Genomic DNA, 19,555 nt, shown 5'->3' with positions numbered 1-19,555 from the left:
TTAGAGGGCAAAAACTGTAGACGAAGACAGAGATTGGATTACATCCAGCAAATGATTGAGGACATAGGTTACAAGTGCTGCTCTGAGATGAAGAGGTTGGCACAGGAGAGGAAATCGTGGGGGCCCGTATCAAACCAGTCCGACGTCTCAAAAGAAAAAAAAAGAAAGAAAGCTAATATGAGTACCAAATTTGGTTCAAATTGTTCCAGGGGCTCAAGATGAACTGTTTACCAGTAGCTTTGCCCCCTTTCACACGTATTTGTACACATATTTGACCTGTAACTCGAGCAAATTTCCTCCTGAAGTTTCATTTTCACGCTACTCGATGTTTATGACGTCGTATCACCTGAATTATGTGTCGTACAGCCATACCTTTTTGTAAATATATTCACGTGGATACTGTCTGCGAAATCTGTTGCGAATAGAGTTAGTAGCAAGGAAGTAATAAATTTATACGCCACACGAGATGCGACATGACGTCATATTTCCTGTATTATGTGTTGTACAATGATATAATTTTGCTGGTAAATTCAGTGGTATATGTGAATAGTGAAAAAAATGTGTCGCGAATACGATTAATAGTAAAGGAGTAATAAATTAATATGTCATGCCAAATGCGCAGTTTTACTGCATGAAAAGCGAAAATGTTAGGCGATAAGCTTTTATCCTTTCATCATTTTGTGGCAGCTGTCAGCGAGAAAAGGTTTACGTGTAAAGTTTGTTGCAAGTCAGTAAGTGCTCCCGTTCTCAAGTACTGGATGAATATAGTACGAGTGTTCACGCGTCGTGGGCTACAATCCTTTCTCTTCCCAACTCCCACATCCCCTTTGATAGGTAGGTATATATAATTGCAGCCCAAGTTTAATTTGCGCTACAAGCTATCTTCATACCAAAGTTCATCCAAATCCGTCCATCCACCTCAGCGTGAAGGAGTAACAAACACAAACTCGCACGCTCACGGACAGTAGCAGTTATAATATACAAAAGATAATGACAAAATTCAGTCACAGTAATCTTTAAAAATAGTATTCAAATTTGGCATCTGATCGTGCTGATAATGCCATGGCACCTAACTTTGCGGAAACAAACGTGCTGGAAGTTAGGAAACTGGTTACGGCGGCGGCTGACAGGGCGTGCCAGCGTCGTGTTTGATGGAAACACCCTCTGGTTTCCGAACAGCGATATTAAGGCGGCCGCCATTTTAAGACTCTTGCACGTTTGCTAGCTTAGAAGCCTGACATGCTGATATTCTGCCACATAAAGACACTTAGACCTTTGCTTGTATAGCGTTGTCTCTTTCTCGTTTTACCCTCTTATCAAATATGAAGTGCTCTGTTGACGTTTCTGGCTTAAGTACAGTTTTGCTTGGTTTAGCAAGAACCAAGAACTCTTAGAACTCTCGCTGTTGACACAGTGTGGCGCTTTCCTCCTAGATTGCGAAATCATACTTTATACGCTGGGCCGGGCTGCTAAAGAGGCGACCAGCCTATCTCAAGCGCATCATCATGGTCGACCAGTTTCTGAAATCATGGCAGCAGCAGCAGCTGCAGATACAGCAGCAGCATCAACTACAGCAACAGCATGCTGAGCTTGTGCAAGTGGCGCCTCGACAGCAACTGCGGCAAAAGGCACCTTGTACCGACTCCAGCACCCTCCGTCCCCCTCGGCTTTTGGGCTTTTGGACCTTTCGATGTACGTACGGAGCTTGGAACAACTACCTGAAACGTTTTATTGTCTACTCCAAAGTAAAGAAAGTTAGTGATCCTGTAGATTTGAGTACACTCCGCCTTTCTTCCAGCTCATTTCTGTATACTTTGTTGCAAAAGTTTCGTCCGCGCTTCATTAAAATTCCGTGAGTTGTCTACGGTGTTGACTGCGCCCCTTGAGTGTAAATAGCATGTTGTGGCAGTGCTACTTAAGTTAAATCACTGAAAAAAACGGGTTAACGAGGCGTACGTTGAATGGATAGCGGAGTTTTAGGGCAGTCTTAGAGCGTAAGTTTGATTGTACTATGGAGTATTTTAACACGGATACCATTATCCACGACGTAATTATTCGATTAGTTCCAGGTAAGTTGTTTCGAGAGAAGGACTTAGAGTCGTCTGGCTCGACCCTATCTAATGTCGTACAGTTTTAACAGTCATACGAGCAGTCTGCGGCGGCCCAGGAATCTTTTGTTGCGGAAGCACATTGTGTTTCTTTCCTTAGTAAGTCGTCAGACGACACAGAAAGTCTCGTTCCCTGGGGTCCGACGTGCACGTGTCAGCTTTCGTTGTTAAAAAGCGGTCTCGCCGCCGTCCTGTTAAACAGCTTAATCAGTGATACCACGAATCAGTTCTCCCAGCCGTTCGACCAGCCCTCACGGAAACTGAGCATTTCCTGGGGAGGTACGGTAGGCAGGAACAGCCGCCCTCCCTTGGCGTCGAGTAGTCCCTTAGATTGTAGGGCTTGCCCCGGTTGCCATACCCAACATAAATGGAGTATGTGTGCCCATTTAAATAAAGTTTGTTTTTCCGCGCCAATCTCGCATATCTGGCAAACGGATCATTAGCCTGTGCTACAATTGTCTATTTTTGGACGCTCAGCACCGTTTCATCTTGAAACTGCTGCTGCGTCTTCGTTGATCAGTTTGGCTATGCGTCATGAACTGGTTAGCCGTCCGTTACAGTTACCAAAACAATCGTTTCCTATGGGCTAGTCGCCAACGAATTATGTTCAGGGCTCAACCGATTAAGGCGGTAAAATATAAGGATGTGAAGCCCTAAGTAACATTATTCTTCCTCGGGACTGAATGTTTTTGGATTTGACGCTTCTATGGCATTAGATTTTCTTGTTGTTGATCACTTTCATTAAGTGTCGCCCATTATTCGTTTTGCAGTCTCATAAACAGTTGTTTCAGCCAACTTTGAGTAAAGATAGGGAATTCCTGGCCCACATGCTGCTTAAGCCGACTGCGACTCCTATGCCTCGCCGTGCTCGCTGTGTGCCATTTGTTGTGAGTGATCAGCAGAGAGCGAATGGCTGTGTACAGCTCGCACAGTAACCACACGGCTGTTATAAGCGGCAAGAGCCACGAAAGGCAAGTAGTGGTTGAGGAGAGTGTGAGACAGGGTTGTAGCCTATCGTTAATATTATTCAGTTCGTACACGAGGCAAGCAGAAAGGAAACAAAAGAAAAATTTGGAGTCGGAATTAAAGAATAGGGGGAAGAAATACAAATTCTGAGGTTTGTCGACGATATTTTAATCTGTCACAGACAGCAAAGGACTCGGAAGAGTAGCTGACTGGAATGGACAGTGTCTTCAAAGGAGGAGAGTTAAATCAGATGATGCTGAGGGAATTAGAGTAGGAAACGAGGCACTTAAAGAAGTAGAAGAGTTATGTTATTTGGGCAGCAGCATAACTGATGATACCCGAAGTAGAGAGGATGTAAAATGTAGACTTTCAATGGCAAGGAAAGATTTTCTGAAGAAAAGAAATATGTTAACATCGAGTACAGTTTTAACTCAATTTCTGAAAGCATTTGGAGTATAGCCGTGTGTGGAAATGAAACGTGCGTAATTAACACTTTAGACACGACGAGAATAGAAACTTTTAAATGGTGTGCTACAGAAGAATGCTGAAGACAAAGTCGGTACATCGCATAGCTAATCAAGAGGTACTTGATACAACTGGAGACAAAAGAATTTTGTGGCTCAACCTAAATAGAAGAAGGGATCGGCTGATAAGACACATTTTGAGACATCAAGGGATCACCAATTTAGTACAGGAAGGAAGTGTGAGGCGTAAAAATTGTAGAGAGAGACGAATAAATGAATGCAGTAAGCAGACTGAGAAAGATGTAGATTGCAGCAGTCATTCAGAGAAAAAGAGGTTTGAACAAAATAGAGTCGCGTGAAGAGATGCATCAAAGCTTTCTTCTGACTGAAGGCCACACCACCACAACAACAACAACAACAACAACAACACAAGACACGTAGTTATTTCATTTGCCTCACCGGGTCAATGGGCAATGACAGTAGTATGTGCAGACCGATAGTATGATGAATAGGTCACTGATTAAAAAGTCATTAGTAAAGGACTAGATGCAAGATGACCTTATCATTCCAATCTTACGCGTTTCGGACATTGCCATCATCAGATATCCTGCAACATCATGTTTCACATAGATACAAAAGTTGCATATTGTAGTGGTAACAATCATTCTCCTACCGGTATGAGATTCATGCTTTGAAACCCATACCCCAAATAATAACAAGATTAAATGATGACTGTCCTTGTGCTCGGGTTGTGTGGCATGCTTGTCGCTGCTCATTTGCGGTACGGACATGCGAGGGAATTCTTGTGCTGGGATGCAATGGTGGCTACCAAACGTTGAGATGGATCAATTTCTAGGTGTATCTTATCACTGGATCCAGTACAATGGTAGGAGCCGTTATTACTAGTATGATAACAATTAAATTGTAATTACAGAGCTAAGATGGCAATCGCTGCTGCATCAACACTACGCGTCTGGTGACGTTGTGACCATGCTCTGCAAGCCAATGTAGCCTTCGATAGACCTGTGCAACTTCAACCAAGTCACAAATACGATCAATAAAAATTAGTTAAATATTCAGTTTTTTTTTATTCCGTCCACGATTCATATTGCTGTTCCTTTGCTAATTGAAGTACCGAGCAGAGCAACTCAGCTTAAAGATAATTTTTTATCGTGCTTACTTGTTATTGTTATGAACATTAATGTGAAATCAGTGGTGAAATAAGCGTAGTTTAAAGTATTAACGTATTTGAATGTTAAAATGGAACGTAACAGCTCACATGGCCTGTACTTTTCAACTACATAGTGAATATATTATCTACATATATCCTTGCGATAAACTGTGTCATAATTCAGAAGCGTTTTTGTGATATAATCAACCTCCGAACCAAGTTTCAGCAAAAATCAAAAACTGCTGTGTGTGTGAACCCTCCAATTCATAAGGTTTAAGCAAAACACCATGTATGCACTCTTACATTTATAGCTAAAGTAGATACATGCAGTATAATTACTCTCTAGTGTATCGGCTGTCTTTCCGCAGCAATCAGTTAACAATAAGGCAGTATGCTGGCTACTCTCTGCATTTATATATTTTTAAGCGATGTTACTCATTTATGTAACAATATTTACCGGCGGACTTACCGGCAACCAGACTTTATTGTCATCGGATCACCTACAGCTTAATTTTAGACAAGTATTCACTGGACGCTCAAGTGTGCGTCTACAAAGAAGTATTGCAAGCGAAACCAAAATGGTGGATGTTTTTTGTGATTCTGCAAACAGAGTACAGGTCAAAGTACGCTATGCTGGGAGAAAATCCCGCTTCAAAAAGAGCTTACATCGACCTGAAACAAAACACAAAAAGTGTAAAAAGTAACCAATCATTAAATTGAATCATGTGTTTGAGATTTCGGCTCCAAAAGCTGAGGGAATGAAAGAATGTAAAGGAACTGAACTCTGCTATGAAGATAGTTCCAACTTTCATCATCACTGGAAATCATTAACTAAAATGGATCAAGATAAGTTTGTGTTAAAATTTCTTATTATTTCTTCGCCTCAGCGCAGAGTAGTGGACACATAGAATGCAAAAAGGAAGAAAACAGTGAGAGCGAAGTATACCATTAAAAAAGAAGTGTGGTGAAGAAATGCCTGTTTGTGCTGCCGCTTTCCAACTAGTGTCTGACATGTCAAAGAACAGTTTATCCTGTCTAGTAAGCAGGTTTCATGAAGGAGGAAGATTTTCAAAGGAAAGGAGAGGGCTGCACGAAGTCGCCGCGCGGTTTGAGGCGCCGTGTCACGGACTGCGCAACCCCTCCAACCGGAGGTTCGAGTCCTCCTTCGGGCATGGGTGTGCATGTTGTTCTTAGCATAAGTTAGTTTGTGTCTAAGTCTAGGGACCGATGACCTCAGCAGTTTGTTCCCTTAGGAATTCACACACATTTGAACACTTTTTTGAAAGGATAGGAGGCAACACAACATAAAAGGATCATAAGAAGTTTCACAACTTTCCCATTAAGAATGATATAAAAAATATATAAATGCAGAGAGAGCCGTCATGGAATTGAAGTCTACGAGAAGTTATTTAACTGCAGATCTCATATTCAATACAATGTTCAAAAGATTCTGTGAAGAGAGGAGACTTTCAAGACTGAAACAATGCTCCTTACCAAAATATATACACATATTTTACAAACATTTCAATATATCATTCGGGACACCTCGTACTGATACCTCCTCCACTTTTAAGATTGGTTTAATGGGAATAACAGCAGAAACAAGTCTGGAGAAGAAGACTGGACCACTAACTGGACACAGGTTATATACAAGTCGTGTAAAGTGGTTTTATGATATAATGAAGGAAGATAACCCAACTGTCATTAAGATTTTTTTGACATACAGCGAAACCACGCCATCCCAAAACTATCAGCCAGTGACGATTTCTGTGGTAGACAAGTATGGTTATACAATTTGTGCATCATGATCTACACTAAGGAGCAAAAAAAGGAAAGCATCGTGTTTTACACCTCGTTGGAGACAACATAGATATCATTTCTATTATAATATTATGCTACTGTTTCTGTTATTCTAAAAGCAAAAACTCTAAATTTTAAGAACATGTTATGTATGTTAATATATGCAAAAATATGAATGCAGCTGCATAATAACACCACAGTGCATAAAAAGATTAGCTGTGGAAAAAAAATACACAGAATTAAAGAAGGCAACATAAGTGATGCCAGCAACAATTAAAAGCACTTTGAAAAAAAAATTGCTTCTTAATACACTCCTATAAAATTAAATTCTAGTATATTTCATTACAGCACTTTATTAATGTCAGTAAGATCTAGGTAAAAATTCAAATACTCGAACTTCCGTAGCTTTGTGAAAATAGAAAACTCATTTTATGAAAAACTGTATGTCTTGCATTTATCGAATTTTGAAGGAACGCTCCTCATGGGTATTTGACACATGAACTTGGGAAGTTAGGGTCACGTGCTTTGATATGAACAGAGGACGGTACTGTATAGCGAAACAGATATTTGACAAAGGACAAAGAGGTATTATTTCAATATCATAATGTTTATAAAGGAATGCATGTATATATGATGTGTGCCGGCCGAAGTGGCCGTGCGGTTAAAGGCGCTGCAGTCTGGAACCGCAAGACCGCTACGGTCGCAGGTTCGAATCCTGCCTCGGGCATGGATGTTTGTGATGTCGTTAGGTTTAACTAGTTCTAAGTTCTAGGGGACTAATGACCTCAGAAGTTGAGTCCCATAGTGCTCAGAGCCATATATGATGTGTGAAGCTGCTGACACGAACGCGAATCTGTGGGATTTGTTTTATACTACGCAATGTGTTAGATTCCTGTGGATAACTTTGTTGACCACCGTTTCCCAGGAACCTGTTTTATTATTTTCAGCATTGCGGTTCTACATATAAAACTTCCCGTAGGTTAGGAAAAGCTGTTTCGAATTTGTCGCGGGAAACTAAATTGATTGCTTCCCCTGCAATTTGATAAGTTAATTCATCTTGTTCCTCTATATAATCTGAAACCCTTGACGATTGCATTAAGCTTACATTAAATCGCAGCTAATAAAATGCCTATTTGTTTAGGTTGTGTTCTATAGCTTTGATAAAAAAAAAAGTAGTTTCGTGCATGCTGAAATCTATATTATTTATATGGATATAGCATAAAGATTTTAGCAGAGTTTTGTGGTGTATACAAAAATTTAAATGCATTCCACTGCACATTAAGCTATTCTAGGAGCGGTTAGACTCACAGCTGTCCGATCAGCACATTCGGACAAATTTTATGAGGACTATAATGTTTCTGCGCAATGGAATTTCGTTCCGTGGGGTTTGGGTTTTCATTTGCTGTCGTGAGGTGGCGGTAGTCACTTCCATTGACCTTTATATGCGACATGGGATTCAGTCAGATTATTTTATCTTCCTTCTGGAAGGCATTTTATTATTGTTTTTTTACAAAATAACGCTTGTGAATGTGTTTCTGCCACATTCAAATAAGCTCTATAATAATTTCTGGATATAATCATCAGTTTATAGAAATTATGAAATTCTGCCGGCCGAAGTGGCCGTGCGGTTCTAGGCGCTGCAGTCTGGAACCGCGAGACCGCCACGGTCGCAGGTTCGAGTCCTGCCTCGGGTATGGATGTGTGTGATGTCCTTAGGTTAGTTAGGTTTAACTAGTTCTAAGTTCTAGGGGACTAATGACCTCAGATGTTGAGTCCCATAGTGCTCAGATCCATTTGCCATTTTTGAAATTCTGAAAAGGTTACTTCGTTTCAACAAAATTAATGCTTGCACATCTGAAAACATGTTATCAACATACTAAAATTTGAATTATAGCTCAATTGTTTAAAACGAATTTTTTTCTAAACCATCGATGTGGATCTTTGAATCGTATAATCATATATAGATATGAAACTTCCTGGCAGATTAAAACTGTGTGCCCGACCGAGACTCGAACTCGGGACCTTTGCCTTTCGCGGGAAAGTGCTCTACCATCTGAGCTACCGAAGGACGACTCACGCCGGGTCCTCACAGCTTTACTTCTGCCAGTATCTCGTCTCCTACCTTCCAAACTTTACAGAAGCTCTCCTGCGAACATTGAAGAACTAGCAGTCCTGAAAGAAAGGATACTGCGGAGACATGGCTTAGCCACAGCCTGGGGGATGTTTCCAGAATGAATGAAGTTTCATATCAGCGCACACTCCGCTGTAGAGAGATTTCATTCTGGAAACATCCCCCAGGTTGTGGCTAAGCCATGTCTCCGCAGTATCCTTTCTTTCAGGAGTGCTAGTTCTGCAAGGTTCGCAGGAGTGCTTCTGTAAAGTTTGGAAGGTAGGAGACGAGATACTGGCAGAAGTAAAGCTGTGAGGAGCGGGCGTGAGTCGTGCTTCGGCAGCTCAGATGGTTGCCGGCATGGTATCTCAGCGTGTTCGGTCAGAGGGTTAGAAGCCCTCTGTAATAACAAAACTGAATAAATAGATCAACGACGAACTTGAAAGGGTGTCGTGGGACGTCTGCCCCGAACAAATGGAACGAACAATAAAGAACAAAATGAGATTTAAAAAAAAAGATGGTAGAGCGCTTACCCGCGAAGGGCAAAGGTCCCGAGTTCGAGTCTCGGTCGGGCACACAGTTTTAATTGAAAACAAATAAACAATGTATTTGGGGAAACTGAAGGAAATAATTTATAAGGAGAAAAATCATCAGATACACTTGCAACATCCTAAAATCGAGATCAGATTGGGACAATAATAGAAACTCCAAATCATCTGCATACAATGAACTTCTGTAAGGGCCAGCGATACAAAAGCTACGGTAAATAAAAATATGTAGTACTTCTTGTTCTCAAATATTTCTTAAACGTTGTAACATACCCATTATTTGGAGTAATTTGCAATTAGATTCGCATTTTAAATATTCAGTTCAGAATGGTAATAGGATTGCAAGCCAGACATGTTATAGCGATTCTTGCAACTTTCTATATATCGTTTCGGGCGGTATGGTTAAAATGAGCTGAAGCACTACAAGCAAAATTGGTATGTTGTCAAGGGGTGACGCTTACATAGAGAACACAGGTAGGAACTGAGTTTTGTAGCAGTCAATTAGCCACATACAACAGAACTCCAACAACTGTCTTGAACGTATCTGCGGATGAGGAGATGCACTTACCCTTGGCAGCCGGCGAGAGGAGCATGTGTGACGTGGAGGCTCCACCTGCGCTCTCCCCAAAAACAGTGACCTTGTCCGGGTCGCCGCCGAAGGCGGCAATGTTGCGCTGCACCCATTGCAGGGCCATGACTTGGTCCTTGAGGCCCGCATTACCAGGGATGTCGTCGTTCTGCAGGCTCAGGAATCCTAGAGGTCATAAGCAAACGTGCTATTATCATTGTAAGTCACCTACTCTTTTTTGTAATCACCCGAAGAAAGTCTGTCATCCGAAAAATGTCCTGAATATGTTCCCCTCTTTACATAAAACTTTAACCAAACAAATAATTTATAACACAATCTGACCAAATTTCATAAACATATTCAAGAGTGTCGAGTGTTTTCTTTCAGTAAAATAAACAAATGCGGGGCACAAATGAATACTTGAGTGAAATTTAAGCCCACAGTCACGTCTAGTAATTTCATAATCTGATCCAGAGAACGTGTAATTGATTTATCGTATACGTAGATCATGTTTAATGAGCGTGCGTGGTTCCATCTGATAGCCTAACACCTTTCCACACAAGACCTGAAATATAAAAATGTATAACAACCACATCGAAACACAATCTGATAAGCAGCAAACGGTCTCCGAATCTGCGCACCACCATTTATCTTCCAAGCTGTAAAGCATGCAGTCAATGGAAGAAAAGTTTCTGCTCACTGAAGTTTTGAAAAAGTTTATGCTGACTGCAGTTTAGCTTCACAATGAACAACGTTACTGCTGAAGGCAGAATTCTTATTGAAGATGAGGCTTTCAAGTAAGTGCAGATAGAGAAATGAATAGGAAGACACGTAGGTACTCACATATTTGGACATGAATTTCATATGAGTATGAATATAACTCATGGACTCTTAAGGCAACCTTACGGGTACTGAGAGTCAGTCTACACCCAGCAACACAGGAAAGATCATAACTGTCTGAACACGATCACGCGACATGCAAGACCGCCATATAAGCCGGCCAGAGTGGCCGAGCGGTTCTAGGCGCTACAGTCTGGAACCGCGCGACCGCTGCGATCGCAGGTTCGAATCCTGCCTCGGGCATGGGTGTTTGTGATGTCCTTAGGTTAGTTAGGTTTAAGTAGTTCTAAGTTCTAGGGGACTGATGAGCACAGCAGTTAAGTCCCATAGTGCTCAGAGCCATTTGAACCATTTTTGAACCGCCATATAAACAAGAAAAGAACTAAGAATAATTCCATGACTGGGTGTTGTGTGATGTCCTTAGGTTAGTTAGGTTTACGTAGTTCTAAGTTCTAGGGGACTGATGGCCATATATGTTAAGTCCCATAGTGCTCAGAGCCATTTGAATCATTTAAGAACAATTCCAGATGCATCAGGAAATCCTGAGCACATTTAAATAAACGATAATGTGATACAGTCAATAAGCCTACCGTAAAGATGAACTAATGAAAAATTGTTTTTGTACCACATACATGTAAAGCTAACTTACTCACTGAACAATGGAAGTCACGTCTGAATAGAAGCAAAAGAACCTTTAAACACATGTAAAGACAGTGAGCTGACAGAAATCGTGGGATACCTCCTAACATCGTGTTGAACCCCTTTTAGCCTGGCGTACTGTAGCAACTCGAACAACTCGAAATGTCATGAACTCAACATGTCGTTGAAGTCCTCTGCAGAAATATTGAGCCATGTTGGATCTATAGCAGTTTACAGTTTCGGAAGTGTTGCCGCTGCATGATTTTGTGCCCGAACTGACCTCCCTATCATGTACCATAAATGTTCGATGGGATTCGTGTCGGGCGATGTAGGTGGCCAATTCATTCGCTCGAATTGTCCGGAATGTTCTTCAAACCAATCGCGAACAATTGTGGCCCAATGACAGAGAGCATTGTGACCCATAACATAAAGTCCACGAATGGCTGCAAACGGCCTCCAAGTAGCCTAATATGACCATTTCCAGTCAATGATCGGTTCAGTGGGATCAGAGGATACCGTTCACACCATTATGGAGCCACCACCGGCTTCTATTGACAAATTAGATCCATGGCTTCGTGTGGTCTGTGCCGCAATAGAGCCCTACCATCAGCTCTAACGAACTGGAACCGGGACTCATCTGACCAGGCCACGGTTTTCCAGTCGTCTGGTCACGAGCCGAGGAGATGCGCTCCAGGCGATGTAGTGCTGTCAGCAGAGGCACTCGGGTTGATTGTCTGCTGTCGTACCCAACTAAAACCAGATTTCGTCTCACTAACCTAACGAATACGTTCATCATACGTCCGACATTCATATCTGCGGTTATTTCACGCATTGTTGCTTGTCTGTTAGCAGTGGCATTAGCACTGGCAACTCTATGGAAACGCCGCTGCTCTAAGGCTGTCGGCCACTGCGTTGTCCGTGGCGAGAGGGAATGCCCGAAATTTGGTACTGTCGGCACAGTCTTGAGCTGTGGATCTCGGAATATTGAATTTCGAAATGGAGTGTCGCATGTGTCTAACCCCAACTACCACTCCGCGTTCAAAGTCCGTTAATTTGCGTCGTGGGATGATCATCACGTCGAAAACCTTTCCACACGAATCACCTGAGTACAAATGACAGCTCCGTCAATTAACTGCCCTTTTACACCTTGTGTACGCGGTACTATCGCCATGTATATGTGTACAGTCGATTCCCCATGACCTTTGTCACCTCAGAGTACTGCAGGCTAATCTTACGCCAATGTGCAAAATGCATGTCGCCCTTTCACTATAATTCTTTCAGCTCGTTGCGTGAGAATAGCCATCAATAAGTAAATCATCGAGATACCGTATCAGTTCTTAGTAAGAGACGTGGAAGCAACAACCAAGAACCCCATCAGAATGAGGGTAGCCTATGGAAAGTCGCCCGGAAACAGAGTCAGGAACACGATGATTTTTTCCTCATTCAACGAGGCGCACAAACGTACGATGGGGTTCGGACAGGTGTGTGATTGTCTCTTACTTACTGCCAGGAAATACTTACTGGCAGACATGCCTTTACCATAGAAGTACTAAGAATAATGAGACTGCTCACTGGCGTTAGTGTACGCTACCGTATTGAAGCTGGCATTTGCAGGACAGCGCTGTATTTGAGTTTAGTAAATGATGCCAAATATGTGATAAAACGTTGCACACACGATGACTTAACAGATGAAAATAACATTCATAAGGAGTTTGTATCAGTATTGTTAGAAAAATGTGTAAAATGGTGTGGCTATTTCAAGTGATATTGGAGATTTCAATTATTCAGTTCCAAGTTAGTTGAATGAAATATACGATAGAACTGTGAAAGGTAAGACGAATAAAATTATGCCATACAAAAATAAATGAAAAACTGGATAATAATCGCGAAAGACAGGCGGAGATTATGTGCCAGGAAATATTAAATAACAACCGAGAGTGAAAAAATGAATGATAATGTAATTATCTTCTACTTCATAAGTTTCATGTAACTATCTTCAAACGAAAACGTCTCGCTCGTACATGTAAGAAACGAATCTTACGTTCCTGAATAGATATTTACAACTTTCTGTCTTTTGATGGAGACCTGATACAGAAAACTAGGGAACGAGAATCATTTAAGACAGACTTGATTACTCACTAGAAAGTGTAGTGAACATCCTTTCATTTTGTTCTTTGATTTCCTTTCAGTGTCTCTCATATCATATAAACCATAAGCCACTATTCATATTCGTTCCTGGAAATGGCGGACTTGAATGCACGAAGAGTTTCCTCACTTCTCTGCATCGGTGTGGTAGCCTTTACTCGACTAGTCAAAGGCTGCGATATCTTAAACAATCGATCACCTGTTGCAGAACATCTTCCCTTCGTACTTGCGATTAGAATTCCCGGAGGACTGAATAATTTGAAAGCTAACATTTTAATGAACAACTTTCAGCATATATACTCCATGTATGAGAACTGCAAGCAATTTCAATACGCGAGAAACGAGTAATTATTCTTGACAGTAGCGCTACTCTCCTGCATCTGACTGTAGCGGGAGCTTCCGGAGCGCGCTGAACATTTTCCTTTGATATTCATTTTCGCTTAGGTATGAGGATATTTAGTCATTGTAGTATTCAATGTGGATGACATAAAGGAAACACGACGAATGTTAAATGCTACAGCAATAATTCTTCGAGAATATAAATTGTTCGAGAGAACGTTAGGAGCAAAAAGTGGGGCCTAATGTGACAATTACCACTGTTTTTCAAGTTGCTAACGTAGGCTACGGTTGTGGTGTGTAGCGTGGAGGAACAGACGGACTGCACACTGGCTACGTTGCGAAGTATTCTTTTTCTCTCTCTGCGTAGAACGCCTCATGCACAGACCTTTATACCTGCACATCATTCCAGTGGAACGAAGAAAGGTTTTCTTCCATAGCCTGTCGCTAGAAAACATCTGTATGGTGACGAGCCTTAGGGAGATAACCGTGTTGCCTACTCCTAATGCCAGAAGAATCAGCTGTATTTGGCCGGTATTGGGAAGATACATAGTGGTTGATCACTACACTAAGTAACAAACTCCTTGGTTACAACATTTGGGTGCAACATCATGTAAGTGTCGAGGTCATTAGAGACTTTGGGATAGAAACACCTAGAGGTAGGGGAGAGGGATGAAAGGCAGTCCATTTAAATTCACGTAACATATCTGTATTTTTCTACAGTTTCTTGCTGTTTCGGCAGTGCTACTGAGTTTCATTTGTGTATCTGAATCAAATCAAAATTTAATTTCGATCGGGAAAAATTAGAAACACAAAATGCAGTTTGCTTTTGTTGTGAATGAGAAATATTGTATATGTAAATTCAAAAACTCGCCATTTCTGCACTCGCTTCGTATAATTGATTCAAATATTGAGATCCATGTTGGATGAACAAGTCACCTTCGCGAAAACTCGCAAGGGTGAAAATATATGGTATTAGAATCAAATACGTTTCAGTACACTTGGGTCCGCAGATCAACCGTCCGGCTATCATGATTTAGGTCCCCCGTGATTTCTTTAGATCACTTCAGGCAAATAGCGAGATGGTTCCTTTGAAAGGACACGGCTGACTTCCTTCCCCAACCTTCCCTAATCCGATCGGACTGTTGACGTCGCTGTTTGGTGCCCTTTTCCAAATCAACGAACCAACCAACCTAACCAATCGTTTGCAAGATATTTGCAAATGAATTGTTACGAGCCGCCAGTCACGCCCGTATGAAACATTGTCCTACTTAGTACGAATGTTTCAACATAGGATAACACAGGCAGCCGGTTGTAACTAACTGTTTGTTACATGGACCTAGGTTTCGACAACTATTTAAGGGTGCCTTCATCAGAGTGAAATTTTGGGAAACCGTAAAATTACTTTGCGAGGAAACAATGGTCACAATTTAGAGCAGCTATACTCAAGTCAAAAATAACATGGTTTACTTTATTTTTGACTTGAGCACAGCTGCTCTAAATTGTGACCACTGCTTTCTCGCAATGTAATTTTACGGTTTCTCAATATTTCATTCTGATGAAGACATCCATATCAGGTGTCGAAACCTATATCCGTGTACCAAATAGTTATTTGCAACCGGTTGGCTGTATAATCCTGTGTTGGGACTACTATACGGGTGCTGAGAAACAGCCATGTTTAAAACTGTAGTATCTTCGATTAAATCTGCATCAAATTAAATGAGAACCCTAAAATATACTATAACCCTCTATGTACCACTCTCGTAGCGATCGCAAGATTCGATAAATTATCGTGCACATAGAGGCGTTTAAGCAATCATTCTTCTCATGCTCCACATGTGGATGTAGCAGGTAGAACTGCTGACAAGTGGTTCAATGTAAAGTACCGTCTGCAGTTTGCTTCACAATCGTTTGCACGTTAAACATGTTGTTTCAGCACAACTTTTTTTTTCTTTATTGTAATTTTAGCACCTCATACAGGCGGGCTGTCAGCAGCATAGTACGCCGCTCTTCAGCCTTAAGTGGTACAATCACGTGACAAAGAGGCGACATAGACAATACAATGAAAATGGCGGGCAAAAAAAGTAGAGACAAAAAACAATAAACATGAAGCCGTTCACGCTGGACGATAAAAACACTAACACTGGTTGACACGGTGCACAGAACACGGAGGACGGCGACGGCACATGCGAACAGTGGAGTCGTAACTGCGAAAGAACGCGAAACACAAAACGAAGCACACACACAAGACACTGATGGCGATGATCTCCTGCGCGCGAATGTTCACTATGCGTGTGCGAGTCCGGGGACCTGCCAAGAGAGGAGGAGGAGGAGCGGAGTGGGAGAGCGAGATGGGAGAGCAGAGATGCCACGGGCAGGGGAGAGAAGGGTGAGAGAGGAAGGGGGAAGGGGAAGCCCGGGGGAAGAGGGGTGGAGTGAGGGGATGGGGAAAAAGAAAGAGAAGGGAAAGGAAGAGAAGGGAGGGAGGGTGCCTAAAGGAAGGGAGGGGGAGCTGGAGGAAGCCACCTTGGGAGAGGGTAAGGAGGGTGGAGAGATGGAGACCGGGCGGGACATGGGAATACAGGCACGGCAGCGGGCGGGGGTGGGAGAGGATCGGGGAGACAAGCGGGTGAGGAGGATCGAGTTTACGGGAGGTGTGCAGGATCCGTATCCTTTCAAGGAAAAGGAGGAGGTTGGAGAAGGGGATGAGATCGTACAGGATCCACGTGGGGGAGGGGAGACGGATGCGATAGGCGAGGCGGAGAGCATGACGTTCAAGGATTTGGACGGATTTGTAAAAGATAGGGGGGACAGAGATCCAGGCCGGATGGGTATACCAAAGGATAGGACGGATGAGGGATTTATAGGTGTGGAGGATGGTGAGGGGTCCAGACTCCATGTACGGCCGGAGAGGAGCTTGAGGAGACTGAGTCGGGAGCATGCCTTGGCTTGGATTGTCCGGAGGTGGGGAGTCCAGGAGAGGCGACGGTTGAGGGTGACGCCAAGGTACTTAAGGGTGGGGGTGAGGGCGATAGGACGACCATAGACGGTGAGATAGAAATCAAGGAGGTGGTAGGAAGGGGTGGTTTTGCCTACAATGATCGCCTGGGTTTTGGAGGGATTGACCTTGAGCAACCACTGGTTGCACCAAGCGGTGAACCGGTCGAGATGGGATTGGAGAAGGTGTTGGGAGCGCTGCAGGGTGGGGGCAAGGGCAAGGAAGGCGGTGTCATCGGCAAACTGGAGAAGGTGGACGGGGGGTGACGGCGGCGGCATGTCCGCCGTGTACAAAAGGTACAGAAGGGGGGAGAGGACGGAGCCTTGGGGCACACCGGCGGAGGGGGAAAAAGGTGTAGGAATCTGTGTTATGGATGGTGACATAGGAAGGACGGCGGGAGAGAAAGGAGCCGATCAGACGGACGTGGTTAATGGGAAGGGCGAAGGTTTGGAGCTTGAAGAGGAGACCAGAATGCCAGACGCGGTCATAAGCCCGCTCGAGGTCCAGGGAGAGGAAGATAGCGGAGCGACGCGAATTAAGCTGTTCGGAAAGGAGATGAGTAAGGTGAAGGAGAAGGTCGTCGGAAGAGAAGGAAGGCCGAAAACCACAGTGGGTAATGGGAAGGAGGCGGTGCTGGCGGAGATGCTGGTGGATGCGGCGGGTGAGGATAGATTCCAGGACCTTGCTGAAGACCGAGGTAAGGCTGATGGGACGGTAGGAGGAGACGGCAAACGGCGGTTTGCCAGGTTTAAGGAACATGAGGATACAGGAGGTTTTCCACAGGTCGGGGTAGTAACCGGTGGACAGGACGACATTGTAGAGCCTCGCCAGGGTGGACAGGAAAGAGACAGGAGCTTCACGAAGGTGACGGTAGGTGACACGATCGTGACCAGGAGCGGTGTTGCGTTTTGTGCAGAGTGTATCAATGAGATCCTGTGTGGTGATGGGGGCATTGAGTTCCGTGTGTGCAATGTTGTCCAAGTACTGGAAACCAGGAGCGAGGGGAGGGACAGAGGTGTCAGTTCGATCGCGGATATCTGGGAAGAGGGAGTAATCGAACTGGGGATCATCGGGGATGGAAAATACATCGGAGAGGTAGGAGGCAAAGTGATTGGCCTTACTAAGGGTGTCAGGGAAGGGATGATCATCATGGAGAAGAGGATAGTAGGGGGAGGGTTTAGTTCCGGTAAGGCGACGGAAGGCTGACCAGAACTTGGACGAGTTGACAGGGAGGGTAGCATTTAAACGGGTGCATGTCTGTCGCCAGTCCCGGCGTTTCTTAGCCGCGAGCAAATTTCGAATGTGTCGCTGTAGATGCCGGTGGCGTCGTAGTGTGTCCAGGTCACGCGTGCGGAGGAAGGCACGGTAGAGACGGCGGGATTCACGGAGGAGGAGTATGGCCTGCGGGGGTAAGGTAGGACGGTGGGGGTGGATGGCGACAGTAGGGACGTGGGCCTCCACGGCCTCAGACAAGGTCTGCTGGAGAAAGGAAGAGGCATGTGTGACATCGTCGGGGTGGTGGTAGGTGAAAGGGTGGCTATCGACCTGGGTGGAGAGGGTATCCCGGTAGGCATTCCAGTTGGCACGGGAATAGTCATGGACGTACTTAGGGGGAGGGTCATTACGAGGGTCGGGGCGGGGGCGACGACCGTCTGAAACAGTGAGGAGGACAGGGAGACGGTCGCTACCAATAGGCTCCAGGACTTCCACCGTTATGCGGCCAAGGAGGTTGGGGGAGGAAAGGACAACATCGGGAGTGGAGTTGGATTTGGGACGGGTGTGCTGGGGGATGGGGACGAGGTCGCCTTGAAGGGAGGAGAGGAACCGATGCCACCGCCGTAACTGGGCAGCGGAACGACTATGGATGTTGAGGTCTTTCAGCACAACCAATCTACCATCTCTTTGTAAAGTCGAGTTGCAGTGAGCATGACACGAGTACGTTGTTCAAATTGGTGCTATGTTGTTCAGGAACTATGAAAATGTTAAGGAATTGATCAGATTTTTCTATGTCGTACTCGTTAGAAGTGAAGAGCCGTAATTTTCGCGGAACGTACCTATGGAGCCGACGCGGTAGTTGAAAGTGACCAGCATGACGCCCTCGTCCATGAAGTAGTCCGGCGCCTTGCCGGTGGCGCTGCCCGTGGTGAAGGCACCGCCGTAGATGTAGAACATGACGGGCAGCGGCGAGTCGTGGAACACGGGGAAGTACACGTTCAGGTAGAGGCAGTCCTCCGAGCCGACGCCGCTCTGCGGGCACACGGCGCTCATCGTCATCGCGTCGCGGGTGCCCGACCAGTTGGCCGCCGGCTGCGGCGCCTGCCGGAAAACCACACCACCCGCGCTTGTACCAAATCACTTCCCAGCTGGCAAAATGCAGCCCAATTTCGCCAACCTGGAGGTTTAATAGAAGAGATTTAAACGATTGACCCAGTTAGTACCAGTACTGATCCAATTCGGCGACAAAATAAAGGCATCGATAACAGTCTCGTAGCTTAAGTATTCTCAGCAACCCGCCGGGGTGGCCGAGCGGTTCTAGGCGCTACAGTCTGAAACGGCGCGACCGCTACGGTCGCAGGTTCGAATCCTGCCTCGGGCATGGATGTGTGTGATGTCCTTAGGTTAGTTACGTTTAAGTAGTTCTAAGTTCTAGGGGACTGATGACCTCAGAAGTTGAGTCCCATAGTGCTCAGAGCCGTTTGAACCATATTCTCAGCAATATTTTTGAAACAGTAACAAACTGCATGCATTTCGCAATATTCTGGAACATTTTAATTCTTTTTGTGTAGCGAGATGAACAACTTTCAGGAAAATTAGGAACCGCGTCATGGAATACACAGTTGTACTTCTTTTTATTGTGACACT

At 44.2% G+C, this 19,555-nt stretch overlaps 1 protein-coding gene across 1 annotated transcript in view; it reads right to left on the bottom strand.

Moving 5' to 3' along the window:
- Window positions 1-19,555, bottom strand: part of LOC126095595 (para-nitrobenzyl esterase-like) — a 111,062-nt gene that overhangs the window by 69,116 nt on the left and 22,391 nt on the right. Inside the window, exons 3-4 of the mRNA XM_049910368.1 lie at window positions 18,748-19,009; window positions 9,736-9,921 (exon numbers count right to left, since the gene is read on the bottom strand). Of these exons, the coding sequence (XP_049766325.1) occupies window positions 9,736-9,921; window positions 18,748-19,009 (448 nt within the window). The remainder of the gene's footprint in view (window positions 1-9,735; window positions 9,922-18,747; window positions 19,010-19,555) is intronic.

This window comes from Schistocerca cancellata, chromosome 8 (genome assembly GCF_023864275.1).
Source record: "Schistocerca cancellata isolate TAMUIC-IGC-003103 chromosome 8, iqSchCanc2.1, whole genome shotgun sequence".
In the NCBI taxonomy this organism is placed as follows: Eukaryota; Metazoa; Arthropoda; class Insecta; order Orthoptera; family Acrididae; genus Schistocerca; species Schistocerca cancellata.
The sequence above is the reverse complement of the archived record's forward strand: the minus strand, read 5'-3'. Positions and strand labels throughout refer to the sequence as shown.